The 21,824-nt window shown below is 36.6% G+C and overlaps 2 protein-coding genes across 3 annotated transcripts in view; one reads left to right on the forward strand and one right to left on the reverse strand.

Moving 5' to 3' along the window:
• The window catches only part of angptl6 (angiopoietin-like 6), a 26,588-nt gene extending 9,438 nt beyond the window's left edge, over positions 1 to 17,150 (reverse strand). The window contains exons 1-5 of one of the 2 annotated variants that reach the window (XM_009299794.4): positions 16,913 to 17,150; positions 10,608 to 11,120; positions 8,131 to 8,268; positions 7,846 to 8,041; positions 470 to 663 (exon numbers count right to left, since the gene is read on the reverse strand). In XM_009299794.4, the coding sequence (XP_009298069.1) occupies positions 470 to 663; positions 7,846 to 8,041; positions 8,131 to 8,268; positions 10,608 to 11,093 (1,014 nt within the window). In that variant the 5' untranslated portion in view covers positions 11,094 to 11,120; positions 16,913 to 17,150. 2 annotated transcript variants of the gene reach the window in all.
• A 3,341-nt stretch (positions 17,151 to 20,491) lies between these two features.
• The window catches only part of ppan (peter pan homolog), a 15,101-nt gene continuing 13,768 nt past the window's right edge, over positions 20,492 to 21,824 (forward strand). The window contains 2 exon segments of the mRNA NM_201463.1: positions 20,492 to 20,639; positions 20,842 to 21,012. Coding sequence (NP_958871.1) covers positions 20,625 to 20,639; positions 20,842 to 21,012 — 186 coding nt within the window. The 5' untranslated portion in view covers positions 20,492 to 20,624.

The raw sequence follows: 21,824 nt of genomic DNA on the forward strand, positions 1-21,824 counted from the left end.
GTTTCACGGGCACGCAAAGCTTGAAGGTAAACAAACAACGGCTTATCATAAGCATCTTTTCGATAATTATTTACACAGTTGGCAATAAGATAAACATATAAACGTTATCTGACTAATTTCTAGCAGCTAAATGTGTCTGGAAAAATATTCAAAGGCTTTTATTCTCATAAACCACGGACGTGAATGCGTGTGACTGCTCTGATTGGCTAAAGTAGACGTCTCACGTCAGCACATTCTAGACGTGCACACACTCTTTCCGGCAGTCTTCCTTCTGTGTTCACACAGCGCAGCATTCCGGCAAATTACTAGTAATGTTACAACTTCTCTTTCGGGAAAATAGCCAAAACGAATTTACCGGTATTTTCAAAAAGGGCCTGTTCACACATGATCACCTGTGTGGTCTGTATGTGTGAAAGGGGCTGATGTCAAGTTTAGTACACGTAAGTAAGTAGTATTTTGCTTCCTGCACCTTATACTGGTCCCAGGTCCTGAAGAAGTTGACGGAGCCGTCCTGTCTCCTCTGGATAACAGTCCAGCCACCCTGAGCTCTGCTTTGGTCACACCAGGCCTGCAGCAGACGGTTGGTGTTGCGTGGTCGCAGCAGGTAGATGCCACTTGTCTTCTCCCCTGACTCCAGCACATTATGACAGTCATGCCATGGCCCTTTAAAAAAGCAAATGTACTTGTCATTTGTTATATATTGTGAATTATCCAGTTTCCACATCATGTGTGTCTTAAGACTTGTGCCCACCAGGAAATATTATATACCTAATATATACCTATTTTTATACAATCTATAATTTATCCCCAATGGATTTTTAATGGCGATAAGCAGAGTGAATGTGCAAACTCACTCCCAGAAGTTAGATAGTACTTAATAAAACAGAAATACCCTGGTACACAAGATGGCACTAGACAAACCTTTTCTCACTAGTTTGAAACAGAAGAAGTACACAGACACTCTTTGAGTTCCATTTAATAGGCTTATCTCTATGCTCTAATTCCTTCAGAGGGTTCCTTTTAAGCGTTTTGGATTGAGACTTTAATATGGCGGCCGGTATTTTTGTGTGTTTTTATTGATATGTCCTGTTTGGAATATAGCGAGTGTTTAAGTACATGGACTCTCCAAGTGTTTCACTTTTTTTCCCAATTCAGTTCACCTTTGTTTTTATTACAATTTAAGTTGTGTCAAAGCAGCTTTACATAGAATATCTTAGTAAACTGAAACAGTGCAGTTCAGTTTTTAGTGTTTAAGTTCAATTCAGTTTAGCTCAGTTCAGTGTGGTTTAATAATCACTACTGAAAGTCTAAACACTGAAGAGCAAATCCATTGATGAGCAGCTCTACAGATCCCGAACCATGCAAGCTAGTGGCAACTGCGGCGAGGAAAAAAAACTTCACAATGAATGAATGAATAAGTAAGAAAGTAGGTAGGTAGGTAGGTAGGTTGGTCAATTAGCCATTTTGAATGAATGAGTGAGTGTGTGAATGAACATGTACCTGTTTCCCGGTACTGGGGGCTACATGAGTTAGTGCACTTTCAGGGTTGGGTTGTGGAAGAAAAGGCATCCGCATGGGCCAGAGTAATTCACGGATCATCCTATTGTGTGGACTCCAGATAAAAAAGTGAGCAAGGTGAAAAGTGAGTAAGTGAGTGAGTGAGTGAGGGAGTAAGTGAGTGAGTGAGTGAGTGAGTGAGTGAGTGAGTAAGGGCCTACTCACACTATGCCATCCGTACCGTGCCAGGGGCCCGTTTCCCTGATCGTTTGAGAAGTGTGAGTGCGCTTAATCGGGCTCAAGCACGGTTTACTTGGCCGGCCCTGGCCCGGTTGGAAAAGGTGTGCCTGAGCCCGGTTCACTTGGGCTTTGGCGCGGTACGCTTGTGTGTGAGTGCAAAACGCGACAAAGCCCGAAACTGAAAGCGAGACGTGACTTTTAAGGCACTGTTTCATATGGATTTATTAATCATTCTTACTGTTCAGTGAACGCAAACTGCCGCAGTTTATTAAAGACGCAAACCCCTCACAGCACGACAGCTGCGCGCCTTCAGCAGACCTCCTCATTCCTGCAGCACGAGGGCTTTATGATTGTTTATGAGCGCCAAAAGTGGTGGATCTGTTCGGTGAAATATCTGACTGCGTGTCCCCGCATCTCTAAGGACTGTTTGGCGAAATATTTGACGGCATATCAAACGACTGAAATGATATAACTAGAGAAATCTCCCCTGTGCTGCTGCGTGAGAGAGCGCTTCTCACAGAACAGCGCTGCAGCGATGACGTAAGCGTGCCGAAGCCCGTTTGTGGTGTAAGCGGGGGCCGTCACGGGGAGACGGGAGGGGGGACAAGCGTGCTTTGGCCCGGTTCGAGGCAACTGTACCTAGTGTGAGTATGACCTAAGAAAGTGGATATTGTAATTGTAAATAAAGTATGACACGAGCTTCCTATATTAAACATTAATTTTTAAGTAAAATTCCTGGTGTTTCTTCATTGATTTCATTCTCTAATCAATGCTATATGTTGTGCTATATGTTGTGACATTATTTTGTAGTCTGTTTTGTACTTCCATTTCCTATCGTCTTAGCTTTTAGCCAGGATGTGACATAATTTGTGTTGGAAAAACACAAACATCACAATGGTTTTAATGAATTCTGTGATGTTAGCTAGGTTGTCTTGCTTTCATACATTAAATTGAACTTAACGAATGTCAAGATGATATTCAATCACAATTGATATATTTAGCTTTCCGTGTCCACCCTGCATCTGAAACTTTGAGAGAACTTAGGCAGTGGGTGGTTCTTTCAAGGCGTTTTATTTAGAATTAACATTCGTATTGAGATGTGTGGCTCTATAATGAACCAGCAGTGTGGAGGAGCTGGATGGACGGTAAGGAAAGACTGCATTTCTGTCGGTTCAGAGCAAAGCAAAGGTCACCATCTGTATATTCTCCAGTACTTTACTTATCAGAGCTCACTATGGAGGAATTCACATTCCCACATACCAGCAGAAGTATTTCACTACCTTTAATCACATTTACAACCTAATATCACACATACACCTAATACACTTCATTGATGTACACATAGACATCACATATAACAGCATGTAAACTATGTTTAAATATAATAGCTGTTAAAAGCTAGTTAATTGGTGACAGTTATTAGTAACTACTAAAGTTATGGTAACTAATAACCTTAACTTTTCCAAATTTCGTTGTAATGCAAAAATAGCTGCTTTGGAACAATAATTATTGTATAGATGTACAAATAAACTTGAATTGAACTTATATATATATATATATATATATATATATATATATATATATATATATATATATATATATATATATATATATATATATATATATATATATATATATATATATATATATATATATAWATATATATATATATATATATATATATATATATATATATATATATATATATATATATATATATATATATATATATTAATATATAACATAATATTATATAATAACTTATAAGATATAAACTCTGAACTAAAAAAATATATTTTAGTTTAGTTTTTTTTACAAAAACGTAGCTTATTTTATTTAATAAAGGTCAACTACAAGCACACAAAGACCTTCTTTACATAAGTACGATGGTCATTTCTACACTAATATATAGCTCAAAATCCTCCCTCCATTGTAAATGTCAGCATGAGTCGGCTTTATAACCGTTTAGCGGTGGCCGTAACTGGCTGTAATTGGCATCTGTTTAGCACCTGAGTCGACGTGTGTCCTGTAATCTCACACTCATGTTGGTGGAGGTAAAAGCATTGCAGTGTAATTCCAAGGTTGTGTCACTTCAGAAGCTTTTCTAAAGGTTGTGATTAGCTGGCTTTTGTTATGTGAATGTGTGTGTGTGCTGGGTAACAATACACAGCTTTTAACCTGATAGTCAATGTGAAGACTAATGAGGGTCACAGCCCCTGATAAGGCACTGTTAGGAATTTTCCGAGATAAAGTTCACTGGTCGCTGACACCCGGGCTTCTGAACTCCTACCAGTGAAACACTGATGTGACCCATATCTTGGATTCTCACACTTTCTGCATCGCTGTTACTATTGCCGATGCTTTAGGTTAACGTTTTGGACACGAACTTTCATTTTAAACTTTTAAACCCGACCAGCTGACATCAATAATGCTTCAATGTTATGGCGTGTTGAGGCGAGCTGTGCTGTTACTTTACAAAGCTTGCTTTAGGATTGGTGCAAGCATAATAACATGAAGGACAAAAATGTAACTGAAGAATCCAATTCAATAAGGCTTTTTGGCTAAAGTTTACACTGAGACTTATAATGATGCTTATATTAGCATTGATGCTAACATACGATATTGTTTTGTTTATTATAAGGATGTGTTGTAGTTTTCTCATCCATAACTTTAAAGCGTCAAGTTATTTAGTATCAGATGGGTTCTCATCATTCGATCATTTTCCTTCGGCTTAGTCCCTTTATTAATCAGGAGTCGCCACAGCGGAATGAATCGCCAACTTATCCAGCATATGTTTTACACAGCGGATGCCCTGCCAGCTGCAACCCAGTATTGGGAAACACTCATACACACTCATTCGCGCACACATACACTATGGCTAATTTAGTTTATTCAATTCACCTATAGCACATGTCTTTGGACTGTGGGGGAAACCGGAACACCTGGAGAAAACGCATGTGAACATGGGGAGAACCAACACAATCTCACGGCAATTCGTAACGTTTTGATTTAGTGGCTAATTCATATGATCTAATTTGTACAATTTAGTACATTTTGCTCATCACCCAATGACGTCTGGGGTTAGGGGTGGGGTTGCGTGCCACGCCTCTTTTTTAAAATCGTACATTTTCATTCGACTGAACTCGTAGGAAGTCATACGAATTAGCAACTAAACTGACAAAATGTAAAATACTTACGTTTCCTCATGAGATCAGGCTGGGGAGAACATGCAAACTTTAAAACTTCACACAACTGGCTCAGTTGGGATTCAAACCAGCAACCTTCTTGCAGTAAGGCAACAGTGCTAACCACTGAGCCACGGTGTCGCCCTCAGATGGGTTCTGATTGACTTTATTTTATTGTGCATTAGCTTGTAAAAAATCATACTGAAGGCACTTTTACATGACCATGATGTACATAATATGCAAATATGCATGGAGATGGTATCATTTTCAAAAATGTGCACGATTTTTAACAGTTTGCATTGTTAGGCCTCTAAAACTTTAATTGCAAATGGTCTCCTAACATAATTTTAACAATATTGTTCCTGATTCCTAATATATACATTTCCTGATTTATTTTTAAAAATAAGTTGTTATTGTTATAGTTATATGTCGTATTAAAGAGATAGTTCACCAAAAAATGAACATTTAATCACTTTTTTTCTCAACCTCAGGTAGCTCTTAATCTTTATTAGTTAACTTATTTTCTGTTGAAACAAAAAAAAAAAAGGATTTTCTGAAGAATGTTGTAAACTGGCAACCATTGACAAGTACTGTTAGTCAACGGCATCCCGTTTTCAACATTATTATCATTTATTCATTTACTCATTTTCTTTACTGCTTAGTCCCTTTATTAATCCAGGGTCACCACAGTGGAATGAACCGCCAACTTATCTGGCATGTTTTTACACAGCGGATGCCCTTCCAGCCGTAACCCATCTCTGGGAAACATTCACACACAGTCATTCACACTTTTTAGCCCAAAATTTAGCCCACCCAATTCACCTGTACCGCATGTCTTTGGACTGTGGGGGAAAACAGAGGACCCGGAGGAAACCCACGCGAACGCAGGGAGAAGATGCAAACTCCACACAGAAACGCCAACTGACACAGCCAAGGTTTAAAACCAGCGACCTTCTTGCTGTGAGGCGACAACACTACCTACTGTGCCACTGCGTTGCCTTCTCAATATTATTCATCAGAAAAAAGAAACTGTAATAGGTTTAGGACAAATTATTAGGAAGATTCAACAATGGCAGAATTCATCATTTTTACCATGCCGATCATTTGTCTTTCATATTGTGACATATTTAGTGAAACAGGGTTATTATTTGTCAACTGGGGAATTGATTGAATGCTATTTGCTGTGATCTCATGTTGTTAATTTCTCAACCAGTAGATGGAGACTATAGCTGGTGTTTTGTGGCTGATTGAATGCATTTGACCACAGCATCTACCATTTTCAACTATACCACTACGCTTCCTGACAAAAGTCTTGTTGTCGATCCCAGTTGTTGGAGCAACAAATAATAACTTGACTTCTAGTTGGTTATTTGGAAAAGTGGCAGAAGGTTGATTTTTTCTGATGAATGATCTGTTGAACTGCATCCCAATCATCACAAATATTGCAGAAGACCTACTGGAACCCACATGGACCCAAGATCCTCACTGAAATCAGTCAAGATTGGTGAAGGAAAAATCATGGTTTGAGGTTACATTCAGTATGGGGGCATGTAAGAGATCTGCAGAGTGGATAGCAACATCAACAGCCCGAGATATCAAGACATTTGTGCTGCCCATTACATTCCAAACAACAGTAGATGGCAAATTCTCCAGCAGGATAGCGCTCCTTCTCTAACTTCAGCCTCCCCATCAAAGCTCCAGAAAGCAGAGAAGGTCAAGGTACTCCAGGATTGGCCAGCCCATTCACCAGACATGAACATTATTGAGCATGTCTGAGGTAAGATGATGGAGGAGGCATTGAAGAGGATTCTAAAGAATACTGATGAACTCTGGGAGTCCTGCTAGAACGCTTTCTTTGCCATTCCAGATGACTTTATTAATAAGTTATCTGAGTCATTGCAGAGATGTATGGATGCAGTCGTCCAAGCTCATGGGAGTCAAACAAAATATTAATTCTTTTTCCACACTGAAAAAAAAATTATTCAAAGATGATTCCTTGGATTAACAATTTCTTTTTACGTTAAGAGGTTGTAAACATTTTATTTGGGCTGAATTTGAACAAACAATTTAAGTTGAACATTAGGTGCAGTAGTGCTGTCGCCTCACAGCAAGAAGGTCGCTGGGTCGCTGGTTCGAATCTCGGCTCAGTTGGTGTTTCTGTGTGGAGTTTGCATGTTCTCCCTGCCTTTGCGTGAGTTTACTTGGGGTGCTCCCGTTTCCCCCACAGTCCAAAGACATGCGGTACAGGTGAATTGGGTAGGCTAAACTGTCCATAGTGTATGAGTGTGTGTGAATGTGTGTGTGGATGTTTCCCAGAGATGGGTTGCGGCTGGAAGGGCATCCGCTGCGTAAAAAAACTTGCTGGATAAGTTGGTGGTTCATTCTGCAGTGGCAACCCCGGATTAATAAAGGAACTAAGCCGACAAGAAAATGAATGAATGAATAAATTGTTTGCAACAGTTCTGCATGCAACACTTTTTTTCAGTGCACTGCAGCATGACTTTATATTTTAAATCTTACGTTATTTCTGTTAAGTTCCAAGACTTTTGTCTAAGCAAAGTCAGACCTTACTGTACTAATTAAATAAATAAAAAACAAAGCATGATCATATTTTATCTTGGTAAAATAAGCGTAATCTAGAGGCCTTTGCCTTTTATATAAGCCACTTCTGATACCAAATAAACAACTAGAAGTCAAGGTATTATTTGTTGTTCCTAAAGCTTGTATAGGTGACAAGACTTGTGTTAGGTAGTGTGGACGTTAAAACATTTTAGACCCCATTTACAGCCTGCAAAAGCTATATTTAGAAATAAGATTAACAAAACTGCCTACACCACCCATTTTGTAGTATGCTTAATAAGATAAATCACGTAAACACTTTAGCAGCTACGTATACACCCTGCCTTCAGGGATGTTTTGCTACCTGGAGATTTAGTGCTGGGGAAACTGATGAAGGGTGTCTCTGTTGGTGGACCAGGAGAATCATCAAAGCTCTCCAGCGGTTCTTGGCGAGCTTGTGCCTGATGAAAAGGGGCACTTTGGTCTCTTTGGACATCTTTAGGCTCTGTGTTTATATTCACCAACACGCTCGACTGTTGAGCCGGAAGTGATGTCGCTTCCTGTTAAGAAATTTATAAGAAATCTCACTTGGTTTTTGGGGGATGCACCTGCATGTCTGAGTGAAACTGAAAGCTCAGATGGATCTTACCTGCAGCTCTTTAGTAGGGGTCTTGAGCTGGCACTGTTTCTCCAGAAGGGTGATTATCTGGCTCTGGTTGTTCACTAGAGAAGCGAGTGTGTCGTACTTTTTCTCCAGGTCTCTGTAATTGCTAGACACCTGATGCAGCTGAAATTCATCACACAACAGCAACAAGAGATCAAAAGTTTTTAAAAAGCGCAAATAAATTCATTTAAGTGGTCCAAATATAAAGTGGCTTTCCATAAAATAAATGTGGTTAGTGCTTACCTTATGAAAAAAAGTGCATGTGTTTGTACTGAGTATGCAATTTTAGTCTATTCAAATATTGCTTTTTGAGTAGAATATCTTTTATAAAACGCTTAAAAATAAAATTATATTATTTACACTTTTTAAGTTTTTAAAAACTTTTTGGTGTCAAAATTACACACTTTACTTTAAAGTACTTTACTTCATGCTACCAAAAATACCCTTTTATTTAAAGGTTCCTGTGTATTACTATAATAACTTTAAGTGCTGTTTGATATGCAGTTTTGTATTTAAAGTCATTTTAAATATACTAAATAACTTTACTGCACTTGGGTACTTACAAATATATTCAATAAACAACATTCAAGTTTCAACAGAATTAGAAGATACATTAAAACATCTCAGTTTGCTGTATATGCCTGTCAGTGGATTTTAATGTGAATTTAAACAATACTGTATTTTAATTTTAATTATTAATGGTAAAAATAATGTTTCTTAAGGAGCAGTTGTGTACCTTTGTAAAAGTTGTACTTAAGGTACAGAAAAGACTTTTTATGATACTGTTCCTTTAATGGCACAACTGAAATACAGGTACACAATTGTTGTTATAAAAAAGGTACATAAGTGTTGGACAACTCCTTTATTATTACAATATCTATGAAAAGAAATATTACAGGATAGGCAAAGTGAGTTTATGAATAATTTCCATATCAAAACAAAAATCATCATTTAAAAATATATGTTTAAAGAAACTCATAAATATTATTAAGTTCTATAATACAAAACAACTGGTAAAACAATACTATAGTTCAGGGGTGGCCAACCCTGGAGAGCCCCCTTCCTGCACATTTCAGTTGCTACCCATATCCAACACACCTGAACCAATAATTAGGACCTGAACACCATGTGATATATACAGGCAGGTGTGTTTGATATGGGTTGAAACTGAAAGGTGGCTCTCCAGGAACAGGGTTGGCCACCCCTGCTATAGGTATTGTAAACTAAACTTTCAGGCATTTTTAATAAACATTTGGTTATCGTTTTCTGAAAAATGCATTTCATTATTGATATCTGCACCTTTTGGCGTTAGCTTTCCAATACACTTGAGCTGGCAAAAGTCCTGCATATGCAGTGTTCATGCAGACATTTTAGTATTGTAAAACTGATCAAACATTGTGCATATCTCGTTACAACACTTTTGAATAATTATATTTCTATTTTAACATTAAGGAAATTAAATTAACTTTTAAGTGATTACAAAGGTATTGTGTGAAAATTGGAAAAAAAAAGTGTTACATTGTACATGGGATAATGTGATTCTGTATAATTTTTTGTGAAAAGTGATGTGAAATGATAAGCAAAAATAGATATTTTGCTTAATGAGAAAGTATTTTTTTATTCCTTATTGTAAATGGAGACGATACATTTACACACAAAGAAATGTAAAAAAAAACTTGTTTAAAAATGTATTTGATATTTTATATTTACTGAAAACAAATTGACACATTGACACATCACAAGTTTAAAGCTTAAACACAAAAAAAATTATAAAAAATAAAGCTAAAACTTGACTTTTAATTTAGGAAAAAAAATACTATGGAAGTCAGTGGTTACAGGTTTTAGCTTCATCTTTAAAATATCATCCTTTTTGATCTGTTACTCAATTTAGAAACTTAAAGAAAATCCCAGAAAAGAGAAGATTCAGCCTGTTCGAATGTTATCACCCGATTGATTGGGTGTTATCAGTGGTTGTCAGCTGATAGATATGGGCCAGAAGGGGCCTTCTGCACCAACTGGTAGGCTCAGAAGGCTGTTATCATCCATCCACATGGTTAAACAGCTATAGATCACATACGGCTGCGGCCAGAAGTTATCGAGAATTATTTATATTATTTAATAATTTTACCATTATTGTATATTTTTAACACAACCCTAACCCTAAACTTAACCGTCACAGTAATGTTAAAACAGATCTGGAGTATTCTCTATTAATATAGCTGATTAACCATATCAATGATAACAGCCTTCTGAGCCTATACCAGTAGGTGCAAAAGGCCCCTACTGGCCCATATCTATCACTGAAAACACCCATTCAATTGAGTGATAACATTCAAAGTGCGTGGAAGATTTAAGCTAAAGACTCCATTTCCTTTCTATAATCTCACTGCAGTCCTTAAAAGACAACCGAGATCTGAATCGTGTGTCTTCCCAGCTAGAAACCCTATACTCTTTAACTCTACCTGTGATGTAGCATTAAGCAGGAGCCCTTCGAGCCGCCGTTGCTCCTCCACCTGTTCCTTCTTCTGGATGATCTCGCTGAGCAGCTGGGCGTAGAGCTGGGCGATGCGAGCGTTCATGTTGACGCTCTCCCTCCGCAGAATCTTCATCTCACTGGCCAGAGTACCTTCCTCCTCCAGCCGCCCGCGCATCTGATCCAGCTGATCCTGCTGCAGCTCCAGCAGCGCCCGCAGAGACGCCACCTCAGAGCGGTTCACCCGCGCCGACTCAGTGCTCAAGCAAAGAGCCCCTGTTAGCTTCTGCTGAGGCACGATGAAGGTGTAGGAGCAGCGGCTTTGTTTAGTCTCTGAAGCTCGAGATGGCCTTTTCTGGTTGGCATCATCACCCTTCGAGGAGCCTGAAGTGACGGATTCCTTGCGTCCGTCTATACAGCACAATCCAGCACAAAACAGCAGGAAAAGCAAGGCACAAGATGCTGGAATCTCCATAGATCCAATCAACTGTCTGATAGAAGCCTGAAAAAACAATAATAATAATTAATAGCTATTCATATCCCAGCATGCATGCTTTTGCAGGGCCCATGCTGGCTTTTTGTGGGCACTGCGGACTACGACCAGCTCACACCAAACCTAAACATGCTGTGTGGGCTAGCCCAGGTATGGCCCACAGTTGTGGGTAGCCCACACTTTCAGCCCACTTTAATCCTATGAAGGCCTGGTGTGGGTTAGCCTATTAACCCTTTAAGGTGCACTCCTTGAAAACATTTTTTGGCCCACATCTTGTGTTGAATAATATGCTGGCACAACTCTGATAAATAGTAATAAGCAATTAACATAATAATGATAACCTATTGATATAAGGTCAACCATGGTTATAATGCCTGTTAAAGAGTTAACTACAGCCTTATAGCTAACTGGTGATTAAAAACTATTTCCTGCATCACCTTCAGGCCCGTAGCCAGCCTGGTATAAGGGTAGTTCTTTTTTCCTCACAAAAATTGGACCTTTTTGCAGTTATACGCCTCAGTTTCTATTTAACTATGAGATTTAAATACTGCATTTCAGTGAGTTTTTGCTGGATTAGCTAGTCAGATTTGATCATAACCACAGTTTTTGATGTCCTAAAAATTGCAATTAAAAAATTTAAAACAAGATTAATTTTTAAAATACAAATTTATTACATCATATAACATTAGCAAAAAACAGCAAGTCTTAAAGTAAAAAACAACTGTAGTCTACTATCATTTATTAGACAAAAAACAAACTGGCCAGCACATTCAACTGTACTCGGTCACAATTTGGCCATTTTAATAAAAAATAATAATTAAAACATAATTATAATCATAATAATAATACAACATTTGTTAAATCTTCAGATTTTTTCTAGCCTCTTTGGTTGGATTATTTTCATTATTTATGATGGCATAGCAGTCAAAATAGGACGAAAATAAGACAAATGAGCTCATATATGGGACAACCTTTATCACTTTATCACTTTATCAGGGTCTTTCGAACCACCCGAAACCCCCCTGGCTACAGGCCTGTGAAGTTAGAACACGTTTTATGCTTATAGTAAACATGTTTTAATAGAATTTTGGCTGTAAAAGCGTACCTACAGGTGTTTCAAGCGCAGGGCAGATTTTCTCCTGGTCATAATTTATTGTGTTTATATTAATTTTATCCAAAACATGAAAAAAAGCTGCCTGCCTTTTCTGCCTTTTTGCTCTTTTCGACCAACAGCGTTACTCAGTATCCATGCATGTCATGTCGCATCAAAGATTTAAATGTTACCAGTGGGTTATGTCACGTGACTCGCGTCACATTATTTTGACTTTGAGGCTCTATGGGATTCGAATTACTGGTCATAGTTATTTAAAATTACACTTTATTACAATATATATTGAATATAAATATATTATATTAATTATATAATAAATACATTATATAATATTAAATTACATAAAATAATAAAAAGGACAAATTTTGGACCTTTTGGCCGTGGGGGGTGGTTCGTTCGAAACCACCTGAACCCCCCCCTGGCTACGAGCATGACCTTTAGTATTTCTGTTGCTGATCTAAAGGTGGCATAAATGCAGCAATTCCAATTATGTTCATTAAAATCACCATGAAACGTTTAAATTGACAAATTCAGACGTGAAGAAGTGAAGAAAGGTCGTTTCAAGGTGGAGGGAAGGTTATGATATTTGATTATGTGGATTACGTTCAATTTATTTTGATTAAATAATGATGTGCACAGATGCATCGTTTATAACAAGAACTACCATATGCATATTAAAAATTACAAGAGTAAATACAGATTTCATGACAGTTGATGTCTGCATGAAATGGAAGTTGCTGTAAACCAGGGATGTCCAAACTCGGTCCTTGAGAGCCGGTGTCGCTTAGTTTGAACCCTCTCAGGCTCAAATTAAGTTTTAGAAACAGGAAAAATCTGATATTTGGGGAAAATTATCATATGGGGTAAAGAATCCTGACTTTTTTTTAGAGAGACCTTCACATGCAAGGCGTTCTGGGATGTTGCAGATTTGCAACATTGGCCCAGTGTGGTAATTAGACACGGACGACTATGCGAATATACGAATATGATATGAACAAAATACAACAATACAACTTTTCAAACAATGTAACAAATTCCTTTTCTGTGGCAGAACAACAACAAAAACAACATGGGATCCAAATCCAATATCTCAAATCCTCATTGAGTAGGTCATGTTTCCAAGTCACTTTGCCATGTGGTACTCCAAGTCTTTTGTGTGGACAACCAAGTCCTGCAATGGTACTTTTGAGTAAGTAAAAGATAGTTAATTTTTAACTGTTGCAAATCTGCAACGCCTGCCTTGAAAGGGTAACTTCCTTCAACATAAGCTGCCTGGAAGTTTCTACACTCTCAGAAATAAAGGTACACGAGCTGTCACTGGGGTGGTACCTTTTCAAAAGGTACAAACTTGTACCTAAAAGGTCCATATTAAATAAATAAACCACAAGGGTACGTATTAGTACCTGAAAATAAAAAAAGTGTTCCCCTTAAACTTTTTAGGTACTAATATATACTTTTGAGGTACCAATATGTACCCTTGAAGTACAAACATGTATGTGGCGAGGGGGCGTGGCCGAGAGCCGGAATGGATTGAGGCCACCGCGTAAGTGGATACACCTGCGGTGCGCACCTGCCTCGGATCCCACGGTTGGAGCTCTGGACGATAAAAGGAGGAACGATGGCAGAGGAAGCCGAGAGAGGACCGGGCCCGGACATATTTTACTTTTGCTTTCAGTTTGACGGCAGTCTCCGTGAGGAGCTGCCGTCCGTTTGTTTTGGTTTAGACGGTAGTCTCCGTGAGGAGCTGCCGTCACTGTTATTGATAAATAATTTAAACCTGCATCGGTTCTCCGCCTCCTTCTTCCCGGCGGCCAAAGGGCCGTGAACTTCCTTACAATGAACTTTTTGAAAAGGTACCACCACAGTGACAACTCCCGTACCTTTATTTCTGAGAGTGTAGTATACATAGAAAGAGCTTGATTAGCTGATTCAGTGTCTGATTAGTGTTGCAACTAAACTTTGCAAGACACCGGCCCTCCAGAACCGAGTTTGGATACCCCTGCAGTAGACTTTTATTTCAGTTTGATGGTGTATTTCTTACTGAAACGCAATACAGAGTAGGGGGTGGGGTTTCACTTTGTGATCTTGCTTTCATCTTTCACTCACACCAAGCTATTGGGTAGGGATTTGTCTAAGCATATTTACCCACCCTGTCAAACTCTACCTGGAGGAAACCCATTCAAACGCAGGGAAAACATGCACAGAGAAAAATCCACACTTAAATGCCAACCGACCCAGCCGAGGCTCGCAACCTTCTTGCTGTGAGGCGACAGCACTACCTACTGCGCCACTGCGTCACCAGTCCATTTAAGTTATCTGTGTAAAATTGTCTTATAGTTGTATAGTGTCATGTGGAAATGTTATATTATATGAATATCCTCGCTGATCTGAAACTTCAGTGTAACTGTTTTAACATCGCAACCACACTCTCAGTCAGTCATGAGCGGAACTGAAGAGGCCTGCACTTTTTGATGTATGCCAGATGTTCCTGACGATGGGGGGTAAAAACTGTTTAGCCTTTTTTGGGGTAATTAGCAAGTCAACAGAAGCAGAGCCTGAGTCAACCACAACGTTTCATCTGAACGTCAAAATCAATTGCTAAAGTCAATACTGGATAAAAATGACAGCTTTGGCACACATCATAAATGTTGTAAGCAATTAACAGTCTAAACAAGGACAACTCCTAAAAACTGTTTAACAAAGCTTGAAAAACACCTAGATGTCTATGGAATCGGGGCTCAAGAAGCATCAGAATCAATATAGAGACACATAAAAACACTTGAAAATTTTCAGTTAGATTTATGATTTATTTATGCGTTTGAGTAAAATGTAATTTTTGGGTCACACTTCATTTTGATGGTCTGTTTGTTGAATTTAAGTTACACTGCAACATGCCAACTAATTCATTGGAAGTAGACTGTTAGGTTGGGGTTAGGGTTAGGGTTAGGGTTCGTGTTGAAATGTACTTGCGAAGTTTCTTATAGTCAGATAAATGTCTGTTAAAGGAGCAGTATCAACAGATACTAAGCAGACAGTCTACTAATACTCAAATGAACCATCAAACTAAAGTGTTACATTTTTTGTTTTATTACAGTAAACTACTGATGACATTTCTGAGATATTGAACATTTCTTTACATAAAATAACAAAATTTTTTTTAGATATGTTTGATTTTCAGACAACACAAAAACAAAATACACTGTAAAAAGTGATTAGTTACTTAAAGCGAGTAAACAATTGCCTTAAAAGCAACAAGTTGACCTTACAAAAATAATATAAGTAAATCCATTGTTAATTGGAACTGTTAAGCTGACTTATTTTTTTTTAAATTGATTATTGTACACACTTTTTAAAGTCAACTAATCTGTTTTTAAGTGTCAGACTATTTTCACATGTTTTCAAAAAAATACTGCAATTATTACAATATTACATATTTAGTGCTTTTTTAAGTCTATAAAATCTACAATGTATTGAATTTAGAAGACAGCTAAAGTCTCAGATTTATTTTACTGGATGCCATTTTGCTATAGATACAGAAAAGCTGAAAAAAAACAAAAACAAATACAATGATTGAAAAAAGTGATTAGTTTACTTTTATTTAAAAAATAAAAGTGAGTACAATTTGCATAATACTAAAAATTAAGTCAACTTAACAGTTAGTTACAATGGGTTTACTTACATTACTTTTGTAAAGTCAACTTGTTTCTTTTGAGGCAATTGGTTTACTCGCTTTAAGTAACTAATCATTTTTTTAAGGTGTATACTGTAAAAATGCTGGGTTCCACAATTTATTTGAGTTGGGACAACATGAAGGAATTAATTTAACTTATTTGTTTTTACAAACATACATGGATTAAACATAAAACGATTAAGTTGTCCCCCCCCCCCCCCCCAAATAAAAAATTGTGTTGTTTCAGCTCAAATTAAATAAGGACTTTGAACAAACTACAAACATAATTTCAGTTAAGAAATAAAAATAACCCATATTTTCAATCACAACAAATGAAAACATCTGTTATTCTGACCAGTTGTCATTTTCTGAAAATAAAGGCTCTAAATACTAATATTTTAATAGGAAATTTGGAATACATATATTTATACCTTTAAATAATAAAACATTATTGTATTTTCTCAAACCCATAACTAATCATTTCTAGTAAATCCAGAGAAACAAATAAATTCATTGTGTGGTGCATGTCTATATATACTAGAAGTTTCACTCTTATAATATACAATCTGTAAAATATATATATATATATATATATATATATATATATATATATATATATATATATATATATATATATATATATATGTGATCAATTATTCATGACAACATAATATTTTAGCTAATTGTAACTCATTTAAATAGGTTAATTATGTTCCAACTTAATTTTATAAGTCACACAAGCTGATTTAAGTCAGTTTAATATACAATATTAGTTCAAATGACTCATAAAGTTAATTTGATTCAGCTTAAAAAAATAATGCAGCCAGGATTTTTTTTACACTGAGGGCTATTAAGAGAATATTTTAAGAATGTATTTAATTCCCAATTAATGGATGAGATTCTTACCTGTAAGTAGACACAACATTTATATGCCAATTTTAAGCATTTGGTAAAAGAAACACTCATTAAACAATAACTATTCTGATCAAAACAAATCAAATTATGAACAAATGTTCTTACCTCCTCAGTTATATCCTCAGTTATGTTATATAGTCAGATCAACTCTGAATGATGCGGGCGGATTTTAGAGCCAGTGGTCCAAACTGTGGTCTTTATATGTAAAACACCACAATATTAATAAAAAGTATCAAAATAAGATGGCTTTAATAATTGAGCATGACTTCAGCGGTGCACGCTTGGTTGGAGCTCCAGCTGCTTTTCAGTAGAGATGTTCAAAGCAGACTCCCAGACTGACAGTAAACTTTTAAAGCAGGAAGATCAGCTCCTGTCAGAGGATCTGTAAACAAAGAAGTGTGTCATTACAAACCATCCTAATGAGTGCAGCCCCTTCTATCTGCTGGTCTGTTTCACCCACCACCTTCTCCTTCACTCCCTGCCAAAACACCAATATACGGGATATACTGAAAATGTAACGCAACATAACATGTCTTTAGGTTTTACAAGGTTTTACAATAAATCAAACCCCTATATTACCTAAAACTTACCCTAGACAGGTTTAGGAAGGAAAGCAATAATTCTAATCATTACACCAATCAAACACCAATTTACATATTTAATAACTTCAGACTTATAAAGCTTCTTTGAAGTTCAAAAACACCTCCCAGATATCACAAAATTCATTCTTATTACACATGTGAGCTTTTCAAGAGCCAAACATGGTATTAATTTTCTCAACCTTAGTCCAATGGAGAGGCGATTTACCTTTTTCCAACACAAAGCAATTGGACTTCTTGCTTTGGTAGACAAAGCACAACCATCTCCATATACTGTGCATCCGGAAAGTATTCATAGTGCTTCACTTTTCTTCATTTATTTATGTTACAGCCTTAGCACAAACCAAGCATGAAGACAAAGGAATTGTCTGTAGACCTCTGAGACAGGATTGTCTTGAGGAACAAGTCTGAGGAAAGTTACAGAAAAATGCTGCTCTGAAAGTTCCAGTGAGCACAGTGGTCTACATCATCTGTAAGTGGAAGATGTTTGGAACCACCAGCGCTCTTCCTAGAGCTGGCCGGCCATCTAAGCTGAGTGATTGGGGGAGAAGGGCAGTGATTAATAACCCGATGGTCACTCTATCTGAGCTCCGGCGTTCTTCTGTGGAGAGAGGAGAACCTTACAGAAGGAAAACCATCTGTGCAGCAATCCACCAATCAGGCCTGTATGGTAGAGTGGCCAGATGGAAGCCTGAAATTTGCTAAAAGGCGTCTAAAGGACTTTCAGACCATAAGAAACTAAATTCTCTAGTCTGATGAATCTAAAATTGAACTCTTTGGAGTGAATGCCAGGTGTTACGTTTGGAGAAAACTAGGCACCTCTCATCACCAGGCTAATAAGCATGGTGGCAGCATCATGCTGTGGGGATGTTTTTCAGCAGCAGAAATGGGAAGATTAGTCAGGATAGAGGGAAAGATGAATGCAGCAATGTACAGAGACATCTATGAAAACCTGCTTCAGAGTGCTCTTGACTTCAGACTGGGGTGACGGTTCATCTTACACCAGGACAATGGAGTGGCTTCACAACAAGTCTGTGAATGTCTTTGAGTGGCCCAGCCAGAGCCCAGACCTAAATCCTACATCTCTGGAGAGATCTGAAAATGGCTGTACATCGTCGCTTCCCATCCAACCTGATAGAGCTTAAGAAGTACTGCAAAGAGGAATTGGCAAAAATTTCCAAAGACAGCTGTGCCAAGTTTGTGGCATCATATTCAAAAAGACTTGAGGCTCTAATTGCTGCCAAAGCTGTATCAACAAAGTATTGAGCAAAGGCTGGGAATGTTTATGTACATGTGTTTTTTCAGGTTTTTATTTTTTAATAAATTTGCAAAAAATTCAAAAAAAAATTTAACTTTGTCATTATGGGGTATTGTGTGTAGAATGTTAAGGAAATTAATTTAATTTAATTAAGGCTGTAACAAAAAATGTGGAAAAAGTGAAGTGCTATGAATACCTTCCAGATGCACTGTACATTCCATATAACCCAAAGGCTTCAAAATGCATTTCCCTATATTGGAAACTAGTGCTTATATATTTTATTATGCGCTGATGTGTGTACTGATACATAAAGAACAGGGGCGTACAGTGCAGGCTATAGTTCTTTCATACATTTTCTATCCAATGTTGTAAAATCTGTTTGTAAGCATTAAGATTTTAATATCATTACTTATTTTCAAAACCAGGGGTCCTCTTGAATAGTGGAATGTTCCTTTTGTACTGCACATGCAAATATTAAAATCTAACCACAAATATGGCCAATTAATTAATACATACAGTAGTTGTTGTTTTTCATTTGTGAATTTATTGTATTTAATTTTACATTGAGAAGATAAAGGTTCCACTTATTTACAAAAATAGTCAACAGAGAAAAAATTTACATTTACATAGAAAGAAAGTGTTTTGAGTGTCAATGGGCCTGGAATGCCTGGAATTGCTTAGGGCCCCAAATCACTGAAGTCTGCTCCTGATAAAGAATATTTACAAATGAAAAGTGTGCTAGAAGTTTATAAATGAATCAGGAATGGCTTGCAGTTAATTCCACATGTTACATTTTCACATGCTGATATTTTTGATACAGTTGAAGTCAAAATTATTAGTTCTCCTTACATTTTTTTTTTATTTTTTTCCCCAAGACAAGACTTTTCAGTACATTTTTTAACTTTATAGTTTTAAATTTTAATAATTAATGTCTTTTGCAATATAATAATATTGAACTAAAAGCTAATTAATTAATTAGGATAATTAGGAAAGTTGGGTAAATTAGTTTTGTTAACTGGTTTGTTCTGCAGAAAATAAAAATCTATTTCTAAAGGGGGCTATTAATATATTGTATTAAATTATATATATATATATATATATATATATATATATATATATATATATATATATATATATATATATATATATATATATATATATATATATATATATATATACACTATATTCTGTATATATATTGAAAATATGTTAAGTAATACAATACAGACATAAGTACTTTTTTCTTTGCATCAGAAGATTATGCAGCCTAAAACATTTTAAAATAAGTAAAGTAAATTGCAAACAGTTTGTTACAATTTCTTTGAGTTCAAAACACTTGTAATGTTCATTTTGTAATGATTTAAACTTTCTTTAGGTTTTAAAATGAATTTACTAACATTTTGTATGCACATGTTTATAAGGGTGTATTCAACCAAACATTAACATTTACTCACTATTTACTCGCCCTCAAGTGATTCCAAATCTTTATGAGCTTTTTAATCTGTTGAACACAAAAGAAGATATTTTGAGAACCTAGCCAATGACTTAGTAGGAAAAACAAATACTATGGCAGTCAATGGTTACAGGTTCCCAGCTTTCTTCAAAATGTCTTCTTTTGTGTTCAACAGAAAAATAAACCTAAACAGGCTAGGAAGACGTGAAGGGTGAGTAAAGCATGACATAAATGTCATTATTGCGTGAACCATCCTTTTAACAGTGCATGAACATGCAGTGGTTCATCCCAGCCGAGAGACGGCGAGCGCAAAATCAAACAGCCAGGGTGCGCAGGCGTGTATAGTACAGCTTCTACGCATGCGCCACTACGCCACATGGCTACACAGGATTTTCAAGATGGACGTAGTTTAAAAAGGCTTGTGAGATATTTTAGCTGAGATTTTCGAATTAAAAACAGTTTTAGCTTTCCACCATCGACAGGGAAAGGTTATACTGACCTTACAATATGGGGAAAAATAAGGTATGTGTTTAACTTGTACAGACTGTGATGCATTAGTAGCCTCTCTTCATGTTTAGGAGAATGTTAATGTCGTTATGTTGATTGTCATTTAGCGTATGAGGAGTTTTTTCAGGTTAAAACTCATCAATTAGCAAATTACAGGGTAATGTATTACAAATCAAAGGTTAAGTTAATCTATGATTTGGCTGTTTTCGTCTTATAGACTAAGAACCAGAAGAAAGCCCGTGGAGATGCGACACGTGTGGCGGAGGAGAGTTACTCAACTGTCCCGCACACATTCGTGTTTCACCGCGGACAGGTCGGCAAGAATGTCGGACAGCTGATGCTGGACATGAGACGGGTCATGGAGCCTTTCACTGCCAGATCTCTAAAGGTAATACGACACTGCTCTGCATTATTTAAAGGCTTTTTTTGCACTGGATTCACCCTCATGTCATCATTGAGATCAAGTTAGTTTTAAATTCACACATTTATACCTTTTCCTTAATACAATTGAACAAAAATATGCAAATTCTTAATGGTGAAGTCCTTTAAGCAGCCAATGACTATCAAAGTACAACATTGTTCACAGTCAAATGAATAGTGTTAATGTTGTTTTCAAGTCATATTTGCATGTGATTTCAGACCCATTATTCAAAGTACCATGGTAAAGAATATAGGAAGAATGTCACAAGCTGTCACCGAATGAATGTGTGAATATAAAACCAACTTAACCTCAATCATGTCATCCAAGATATAGGGGGAATTCTACCAGAAATGTACACTATCTGTCCCACAACTAAATCATAAATGCAGTGAATAAAAAGTATTTCATCCCAGAAATTTCTCAACTGGATTGGTTGATTTCTGTGAGTTGTTCTGTACAGCAATATGTCATTCATTTGGTTATCAGATTTTTTGTTCTTAACTACTTTACAAATTTACAGACCTTATCATTGTGCCTGTCCTCAGCCCAGTTGAACCAACAGCTTTAAAAGTTTTGTTATGCTAAAAACTCTCTTTTTTGGGGGGAAAAAACTTCAGGAATAGCAAGTTTAAGTTATCATTCACATCAATTAATTAAAACATGAAATTATTTTTTAGAAATTACAAATAAATACTATATATATATATATATATATATATATATATATATATATATATATATATATATATATATATATATATATATAGCTAATAAATTTA

This window comes from Danio rerio, chromosome 3, assembly GCF_049306965.1.
Source record: "Danio rerio strain Tuebingen ecotype United States chromosome 3, GRCz12tu, whole genome shotgun sequence".
NCBI classification, from domain to species: domain Eukaryota; kingdom Metazoa; phylum Chordata; class Actinopteri; order Cypriniformes; family Danionidae; genus Danio; species Danio rerio.